General features: G+C 41.0%; 1 protein-coding gene across 2 annotated transcripts in view; it reads left to right on the forward strand.

Annotated features, from left to right (window-relative positions):
- Positions 1-9,443, forward strand: part of slc8a4a (solute carrier family 8 member 4a) — a 44,113-nt gene extending 34,670 nt beyond the window's left edge. For both annotated transcript variants that reach the window (XM_029120696.2, XM_029120697.2), the window contains exons 5-9: positions 963-1,069; positions 5,230-5,351; positions 5,801-5,900; positions 6,230-6,502; positions 6,796-9,443. In XM_029120696.2, coding sequence (XP_028976529.2) covers positions 963-1,069; positions 5,230-5,351; positions 5,801-5,900; positions 6,230-6,502; positions 6,796-7,175 — 982 coding nt within the window. In that variant the 3' untranslated portion in view covers positions 7,176-9,443. The remainder of the gene's footprint in view (positions 1-962; positions 1,070-5,229; positions 5,352-5,800; positions 5,901-6,229; positions 6,503-6,795) is intronic.
- Positions 9,444-10,137: the final 694 nt, after the last annotated feature.

A 10,137-nucleotide genomic window follows, 5' to 3' on the forward strand; every position in this document is an offset into this window, starting at 1 on the left:
TCCACACTGTGTGGCTAGGCCCATCTACCAGAGCCAAACCTGCTGCCTTAACATGGGCTGATAAGCCTCTCTGATAACTGTCCACGGCTCTCTGTTCTGCACTGGGCTGGCGTGCAGAGGGAGTGGAGCTCCGAGCTCAGCCACCCATAGGAACAGTTGAGCGAGCGACAAGGCAGCATTAGACACATTTACACTGAGATGAGGCACCCCACGGACAGGCTATTCGGGTCATTGGAACGCTGGGAAGACAACTGAGAATCAGCAGGACCAGCGAAATGTAATAATTACAAATCAAAAAATTTCCTATTAAATGTAATAAAAGTGAACTCTGGGAAAGCTTCAGGGAGTTTGTTTTGGAGACATGAAAAATGCAATAGTTTGACAGGAAACGCCACATCTTGGTTTAACTATTTAGAAGAGGCGCTATTCTAGACAGTACACATATGAAGTCTCGGCTTTGGGTTTGGTTTCTTTGGCATATAATGGATAGATGGAGGAAAATAGGTTAAGTTAAGGGTTACGTTTAGGATTAGGGTTAGGTTTAGGATTAGGGCTAGGTTTAGGATTAGGGCTAGATTTATGGCTACACACAAAGGTGGTAGCATGAATGTGTGTGTGTGTTTCAGTGTGTTTCAGTGCATCATAGCCAAAATATGAATGGTTTAACTGCTTAATTGTTTATTCCCAGATGTCGCTCTGTATCTGCATGCCTTACTGTCTTCCTCCATTATTCATGTACACTAATTACCAGCCTCCTGGAATCTGTACAGTCTGTCCTCCTTTCTTCTGTCAGTAGATGTAATATTGTAGATGTACATGGCACCATAGTGTTATTCATTACAACCTGTATATCTGGCCTTCCTCATCTCTGTCCCCAACTATTTGTGCTTCTGAAGAGCTATCAGGATCTCTTTCTCTGACCCTTTCGCTCTTCTCTAATCTCCATCTCTCCCTGTCTGCAGGAAGTTGTTGGAGGTTAAGATCATTGATGATGAGGAGTATGAGAAGAACAAGACGTTCATCATCCAACTCGGGGAGCCGGTCCTGCTGGACATCGGACGGAAACATGGTCAGTTCAGAGATATGGGTGTTAGGCAATGGTCCTAACATGGTCAGTTCAGAGATATGGGTGTTAGGCAGTGGTCCTAACATGGTCAGTTCAGAGATATGGGTGTTAGGCAGTGGTCCTAACATGGTCAGTTCAGAGATATGGGTGTTAAGCAGTGGTCCTAACATGGTCAGTTCAGAGATATGGGTGTTAGGCAGTGGTCCTAAAATGGTCAGTTCAGAGATATGGGTGTTAGGCAGTGGTCCTAACATGGTCAGTTCAGAGATATGGGTGTTAGGCAGTGGTCCTAACATGGTCAGTTCAGAGATATGGGTGTTAGGCAGTGGTCCTAACATGGTCAGTTCAGAGAGATGGGTGTTAGGCAGTGGTCCTAAAATGGTCAGTTCAGAGATATGGGTGTTAGGCAGTGGTCCTAACATGGTCAGTTCAGAGATATGGGTGTTAGGCAGTGGTCCTAACATGGTCAGTTCAGAGATATGGGTGTTAGGCAGTGGTCCTAACATGGTCAGTTCAGAGATATGGGTGTTAAGCAGTGGTCCTAACATGGTCAGTTCAGAGATATGGGTGTTAGGCAGTGGTCCTAAAATGGTCAGTTCAGAGATATGGGTGTTAGGCAGTGGTCCTAACATGGTCAGTTCAGAGATATGGGTGTTAGGCAGTGGTCCTAACATGGTCAGTTCAGAGATATGGGTGTTAGGCAGTGGTCCTAACATGGTCAGTTCAGAGATATGGGTGTTAGGCAGTGGTCCTAATATGGTCAGTTCAGAGATATGGGTGTTAGGCAGTGGTCCTAACATGGTCAGTTCAGAGATATGGGTGTTAGGCAGTGGTCCTAACATGGTCAGTTCAGAGATATGGGTGTTAGGCAGTGGTCCTAAAATGGTCAGTTCAGAGATATGGGTGTTAGGCAATGGTCCTAACATGGTCAGTTCAGAGATATGGGTGTTAGGCAGTGGTCCTAACATGGTCAGTTCAGAGATATGGGTGTTAGGCAGTGGTCCTAACATGGTCAGTTCAGAGATATGGGTGTTAGGCAGTGGTCCTAACATGGTCAGTTCAGAGATATGGGTGTTAGGCAGTGGAACAAACCTTTTATATTACAGGTTTCTTGTGATTTAGTCATTTACTTTAGAAGTAAAATAAATTCTCCATGTACATGCCTAATATTGTACTTTTCTAAATGCATATCATACAATTTATATAAAACAAAAAATCTGCCTGTGCTAATCAAAGTCAGGCCATGGTCAAAATAAAACTGCAATACATAACTCATATACACTCGTAATGTACACAAATAGATATATTGGTGTGTGTTCATCTAAAATAAGCTGTGTCCATTGTATTTTTTTGAGTCCAGGTTTCTCCCTGTTTCCAAAAAAATTTAGGACGCTGTGTAAAATGGAAATAAAAACAGAACGCAAAGATGTACAAATAATTTAAACGATTTTTAATGGCTGTTCATTTTACATATGAAAAGTATGTCAATACAATGCAAATATATAGATTTTCTCCCTGAACGTAAATGTTTAGTGTTGCATTTACTTAAAGAGATTGGGTTGAAAATAAATCAAGTTGATATTTTAGAATTGTTTTATCATCCTTTTTTTGCATGTACATTGACTAATTATGTAATCTTTGCTAACATCATCCACATCCGTTTGTCTAAAGTAATCCAATCATATAGTAAAACAAATATTTTGAACCCATTCGTTTAACTATTCCATAAAAGATCCATCTTCGTGTCTGACGTTCTGTATCCAATAGGAATGATGCATTTCTTTGCAAGCCAGTGCCTTGTGGGTGGCTTTGCAAAACTTTGGTGAGCTCTCCAGGATTTCCAGAAATCTTAGCAAGAGTGTTACTTTTGATTTTGAAAACCTAGGAATTTCCTTAAAGTTATGAATGTGTTTTTAACATGACTTCCTGGACACCATGCTAGGATTCCAATCTGACAGCACAGCATATTTTGAGGGCATCTGAATTGTCCATTAGCTGGGGTGTTAGACTGCAAAATAAGGATTTACAAATATGTTAAGTATTCACAGTTTAATATTTTATAACAGTTGGCATGGAATTGACAACAGGAATAAATGAAAGAGAATAAATGTGTTCAATAACCATGTCTCTGTCATTAACACATACAGTAATGGGTGGTTACTCTAGAGTTCACTTGAAAGGGCAATGCATATTGGGAAATTATATTGTAGGTGTGGCGTAGTACATTACACAATTCCTTTGAGCAAATACAACTCAAATCTGAAACCCTGTTTAAGTTGTATCACCTCAAAAATAATTGAATAAATATTAGGTGGAACAGAAGAATTATCTTCAGAGATTGTTTGGCATTGAGTGAATATAAAATAAAGAACACTCTTCATAGTGTTTCATATGAGTTCGTTTCTGTCCAATTTTGATCCATGAACAAAATAAATGCAACCTGAAGTCAGGGGAGAGCCATCTTTATTCATCATGAGGCTACGATGTTAACCTTCCTTCTTTCATTTTTCTCTCTCCAATAATTACAAGTTAACACAGTCCTTTATGCCAATACACATAGTAGGCGGTCAGTGATTGTAGCCAACCATAACGCAGTCTATTATCCTCCAATAAGAAAGGTTTATCCTACATGATACGCTTGTATGGTATGTTCCGACCTCCCCTATGGTCCATGGGTCTATCGATAGAATCTATGACAGTCATATGGACAGTTCCTAGCAGGAGGTGTGGACAGGGTGTGTGGGGTCTATCAGTAATGGCCACCACATTGTCCGTTGTTCAGCATTAGTCAGCACATATGTGTTGTGTTAAGTTTCATGCCCATTTCCTCTCAGAGTAGATTCCAAATGAGAACAAAAAGGAATTTATTAACACCTTTTTGTTTTCATTTGGAATCTACTCATATGAAATGAATAAATATAAAGAATGTTATTTAATTTATATTCACTTAATGCCAAACATAGTTAGATTGAATTAATATTATTGCTTGTAATCTGTTGCTTTAATTTTATTGAGTAGATATGGTGTATCTTTTTTTCCAGTGTATATTCAGGTGGAACCTGATCACCAGGAGCGATGTTGACCAGACAGAGAGATCAAATGGAAAACCTTATGTACTCTTCTGTGGTTGGAACTGATTAAAACTGAGTTTACTCTAAAACAAGTCTAAAATGATACTTGGAATATCCTTTTGGGGTTCTTTGCATTGAAAGAGTAGGTGAAATGCTATAATGGAAAAGTGTATTTCACTCTTTTAATGGTTCCTCAAAGCACCATTTGAAGAAACTATCATCTCAGAAAGGAACACGTTTGTTCCCAGCAGAGAATAGAATTGACGTTTTGGAAGCACTGTAGGTTTTATTTGCCCCTGGCAGATCCATGTTGTGATAAAATCACAACACGTTACATCTTTAAAGGGTATCTATCTACCCATAGTTTGCCCCCAAAATACAGGCATTCGAGTGTAACATTGTGGTTCAAGGAATTTTCCATAAATATTCATTTGTTGGGGAGGGAAAATGTTTAGAGCGCAACCAGGATTCATATTCATTTGGAGCACAAGGTTTTCTTGACTGTCACCTGAACCCCTACTTTTTAATGAGAATGGAGTATGTTTGTAAGGTACTTACACAACAACATGAATGTCAAAGCCAGAGTTAAATCATTAGGGGGAACAAACAATTAATTTTTCTACTGTAAGAGCCAATTACAGTATATCACTTCTACAGCAACCTCAAAAATGAAAACCCAAATGGATGTGTTTCACTATAACTAATCCCAAAACATCTGGCTCATAAAATCGATTTGTAGTGAATGTTCCACTATAACCTGTAATATAATATAGGTGTTAATGTACTTTCAGAAATGAATTAGTGGAGAGGGCAACATTTTGATGTACAGTATATATGTAAAAACAATATTTATCAGAGCTGAGAGTAATTGGTTATTTCTCAAGGCTATTCCTCTCAGTTCAAAATCATTATTTTAATAGTTGTTTTTTTATTCCTCCAAAGCTAATATCAACAGGAAAAAAACATACTTGGTTTCTACATACTGTACATACACTGCTAACCATGTCAGTTGATGAAGAATATGATGCTGTGTCTAGGTCTACACAGTAGTACTGAATCGGTAGGTTGACGTTGCTTCTGTCTGCTTCACAGGAGACACCAATGACAACAAGCCAGCAGTAAATGATGAGGAGGAGGTGTCCAAGATGGGCTGTCCCAGCTTGGGAGAACACACCAAACTGGAGGTGGTGATTGAGGAGTCCTATGAGTTCAAGGTAACCCATGGAAACCACCCACCCACTGTGTCCCACTGTCCTTACCTGGCCTCATAGAGGTGTTGATTAAAAGCAGTTCTTCACCCAGCGATATCGTCCCTGTCTCGTTAATCCCTGGAAGTTTCCCCTGCCCCGCCCCGCCCTCCCCCGCCCCGCCCCTCCCCGCTCCTCCTGTGAGGTCGTGTCGTCTGCTCCGTGGATTTACAAGGCTTAAGAAGCACTTAAACTGAACGGATGCATCGTTGCACCCCGTCTAAGATGGCTGAGCAGAAAAGAACATATAACACAGTAAATAAAACAGGGCTAGATGACGCATCCACTTACACATTAAAAAGACCTGACCAGCCCTGAACCCATACACACTTACTACTGGTCCCATGTTTTATTAACTATGTTCCAACGGGTGAAATCTGACTGTGGTTATTTCCCTGCTTGTCTGTGTGGTCTAGAACACGGTGGATAAACTGATCAAGAAGACCAACCTTGCCCTGGTGGTAGGAAGCAGCAGCTGGAGAGAGCAGTTTGTCAATGCTGTCACTGTCAGTGCAGGTGAGTCTCTCCATCCCTCCTGAATGTCACGGGCGGACACACCAGTGCAGCATGCATTAGCACGCAGGCTAAGGCTTGTTGTTCGGGCCAACTTTGGCAGTAGCATTAATAAAGATGCATACACGAAAGAGGCTGTTTGAGAATTTATAGATGGAAGGACCGGTGCCAAGTTAAACTTCATCCCGAGAGAGGCAATGCAAGGCTAATGCATTTGGAAATGATGTAATTGAGCTAACCTTTTGATGCACGTAAACGTTGGATTACACACTGCATCTCATGGTAATGGTTTGTACCGTACGTGTAAATACTTCTCTCTTTCCCTTTCCCAGGTGATGATGATGAGGAGGAGAGTGGGGAGGAGCGGCTGCCGTCCTGTTTTGACTACATCATGCACTTCCTCACAGTGTTCTGGAAGGTTCTGTTTGCCTTTGTCCCGCCCACAGAGTACTGGAATGGCTGGGCCTGCTTCTTTGTGTCCATCTCTCTGATCGGTGTTCTGACTGCTGTGACTGGGGATCTAGCCTCTCATTTTGGCTGCACAGTGGGGCTGAAGGACTCGGTCACTGCCGTGGTATTTGTGGCCCTGGGTACTTCAGTGCCAGGTGGGTCTTTGCTGGCCTTCTGTCCCTTTCTGTCTCTCTGTCTGTTTCTCTCTCCATCGGTCAGTCAGTTTTTCTCTGTCTGTCTCTCTGTCTCTCTGTCTGTCTGTCTGTCTGCCTCTCTGTCTCTCTGTCTGTCTGTCTCTCTGTCTGTCTCTGTCTGTCTGTTTGTCTCTCTCTTTCTGTCTGTCTGTCTCTGTCTGTCTCTGTCAGTCTTTCTCTGGGCTGTGTCTCTGTTGTCTCTTGTTCCAGCTGTCAGAATAGTAACTGTTTCCTTCTCCCTCATCATCTCCCAGACACCTTTGCCAGTAAAGTGGCGGCCATCCAGGACCAATACGCTGACGCCTCCATTGGCAACGTGACGGGCAGTAATGCAGTGAATGTGTTCCTGGGCATCGGTGTGGCGTGGACCATTGCGGCCGTCTATTGGAAAACCAAGGGCAAGAAATTCCTCGTGGAGCCCGGCTCGCTGGCCTTCTCCGTCACCCTGTTCACCATCATGGCGTTTGTCTGTGTGCTGGTGCTGATGTACCGCCGCCGAGCCGGCGTGGCAGGAGGTGAACTGGGGGGTCCGCGGACCGCAAAGTTCCTCACCTCCATCCTGTTCTTCTCCCTCTGGCTCATCTACATCATGCTGGCCTCCCTGGAGGCGTACTGCCACGTGCCAGGCTTCTGAGAGACACGGAGACCGCTCGTCTCTTACTGTTTACATGTCTAGCCCTCTCGTTGTCGTGTACTTTTCTCAGTGTTTTGAGGTGTTTATATCGTCAGTTATTATTGCTACAGTGGTTGCTTCACTCTGAAGACTTGTCTCTCATTTATAATGATGTGAATGGGAGCCGTAGTCATTTTGTGGGAAGAGTACTAAGACCAGCTGTTATTGACTTGGTGTATACTGGATCTTGGGAGGACTTATACCTTGAGGTATAGCTTTTGTCTGACTAGGCTGTCTGCACAAATGAGGGAAATGAAATTACACTAGGCATTTTTGAGAATGCTCCTATTTTGTTAATAGTCTATCTTGAACCCTTTGGCCACACGGCCCCTTTCAGATGGGGCACAGCACTCATTAATCAGTCACCGTGTTTTGGAAAGAATGCACAATGACTCAGAGATCAAAGCTGGCCTAGGTACTCCCACTCTCCAAACCACAACATTGGTTCCTGGTTGACCAACAATCTAACCCTACCAAGCACAATTATTCTCTGCCCTGAACATTGTGATCCCATCCTCTCTCTTATTTCCAACACTGTCATGTGCTTGTCTTGTAGACATTTTAGAAAATTATGTTCATGTTTTTGAAAAGCCAAGTTAGTAAGAATGTTTGAAGGTTTTGTAGATTAAACAATGCCATACTTGATCTGTAAAGAGAGCACATGTCATGGGAACCATTGAGTGGGAGAACTAGTTAGCATTGTACAACATTAGAATTAGCAGCTACTGAGACCAAAACATTATGTAAAATGTTTTTCAGGAAATGGTGATCAGTTGAACAAAGCTGTCAGTGTTTGTTAATAAGGTCAATATTCATATTAATTATCTGGAACTATTGTATATCATGTAAAAGATAAAATCACTACTAGGTGTGTACATGTGGGAAATAGACTGAGAGTGTGAATGTGTCTTTTGCATGTGTTGGATGAAGAATTGTATGATAGAAACATTTCGAAGTATGTACAACTTTTTAATATGGCTACAATCATAATTCGTTTGGGTGCTTATATTTGTCCTATTTCACACATGTAAAAGGTATATGCGTTTGTGAATTTGGAACATGTCTCATTCTTCCTGGGGTGTCCTCAGAGGGTGGGATCATAGCCGGGGAATCCGACGTTATTGATGCAACCAATGAGCGATTACGGTTTAACTGCCTTGCTCAAGAGCGGAACAACACATTTCCTTTCTACCATGTTGGCTCTGGGACTCGATTCAGCAACCTTTTGCTTACTGGCCCAACACTTTGAACCTGTCCCACGTCATAATGAGTGTAAGTCTAGGTGGGAATCCAAGCTAAGCACAGAAAAATGTCTATCACTGCCTGTCTCCTTGATCCAAACAGTAGCCCTTTAGACACCTGGTTCCCACATGCTTCCTTTGTCCTAATCTTATCCAGATTCTAATTATGCCCACATCTTTACACAGGTGTAGCTTAAAATAACTGTTCTGATTGTGATAAGGTTTTGCAAGGGTACACACACAGGATGACATCAATATCAGGACAAAGATTGCATTTTAGAGGCAGGCATAAAAAGGGCTTCTGTCTAGTGACAACCTCTTGCAAACCTCTTAAAGGACGGAAATCAATGTGACACAAGACCTGCCACATTATTTTTGCTTCTTTAAGAGTGTTCTTTGAAATATACATTTGGGACCATGTTAAAACAGATTCTTTCCTAAGATGTTATGAATGGGGAAGCGTATGGGTGTGGATCATAATTCAAGGTATTTGTTCTCATTGTCTTCAGACTTACTGTGGATGGCATGACTTCATACCTTCAACAAATGTTTACTCAGAAAAGGGTATGGATTTCAACAATGAAATGTCTACACTTCTACTGATGTTCCAGAAAGGAATCCTCTCAAATCTCTGTTACATTCAGAGTTGGAAGATGTTTCGGCTACATGACTGTCAAAGCACTCCATACAGGATAAATATTATTTTGAAACCTTAAGGTTAGTTAGTTAATTTCCTACAAATATCACAAACGTATCCGTATATAGAGTTTGTAATTTTAACAAAATAACTATAATATTATGAAAAAACAGTAAAACCAAATTTTTGCCAAAACCTTCACAGGACAATGTGTAGACCTCATATTTTTGAAATCTAGGATCCTCAGATCCTTGATAATAATTTCTAGATGTGTTCATAATTACCTCATTGCTGCTTTTATTTGGATTTAAATGCACGCTAAATGTATTTTCTGTGGAAATAAAAGTTATTTATTTATTATTTCTCAAAATTGAGTTTGTTTATTCCTTAATCAGGACTGAGCCTGTTTCAGTCATAATTGGAGGCTGAGATTACATGATACAGTTCTTATTGATTCACATGAGCAAATGTTTTGTTTGGTTCAATCTGAACTGCATTTGTAAGATAATATATTTGACAGCTGAACCTAGTTATCACCATGTGATTGATTGAGGAGGGTCTGTAATCCAGTTACTGCAATATCTGACTCATCTCTGCACATTCATTGTTTTCTCTTTTTTCACTTTTGTTCTCCATGAAAGTCTCCGTAAAGAACATTTCTTACATAATCAGTGTAGTCTCTACACCCTCATTTTCATACTTTCCTCCATCTGCTCCGTTCAACCTGAAACAAATGCTTCAGGAGTTTTTCATGGTGCCTGTTGTTGTTTGGTATCCCAATGGATCACATGCCGCAAGCAGGGAATTCATAACGTTTTGCTCCCTTCACAGACGACACATTTTCCAAAACTGTTAGTCTGTAGCAAAGAGAGCCGCCTTAGATGTTGATTAGTTACATGTAGTTTGTAACGTATTGATTAGTTACATGTAGTTTGTAACGTATTGATTAGTTACATGTAGTTTGTAATGTATTGATTAGGTACATGTAGTTTGTAATGTATTTACACTGGATTGCCTATCAACTATAACACACTATTGGACATTT

This window comes from Esox lucius, chromosome 7 (assembly GCF_011004845.1).
Source record: "Esox lucius isolate fEsoLuc1 chromosome 7, fEsoLuc1.pri, whole genome shotgun sequence".
Taxonomy (NCBI): domain Eukaryota; kingdom Metazoa; phylum Chordata; class Actinopteri; order Esociformes; family Esocidae; genus Esox; species Esox lucius.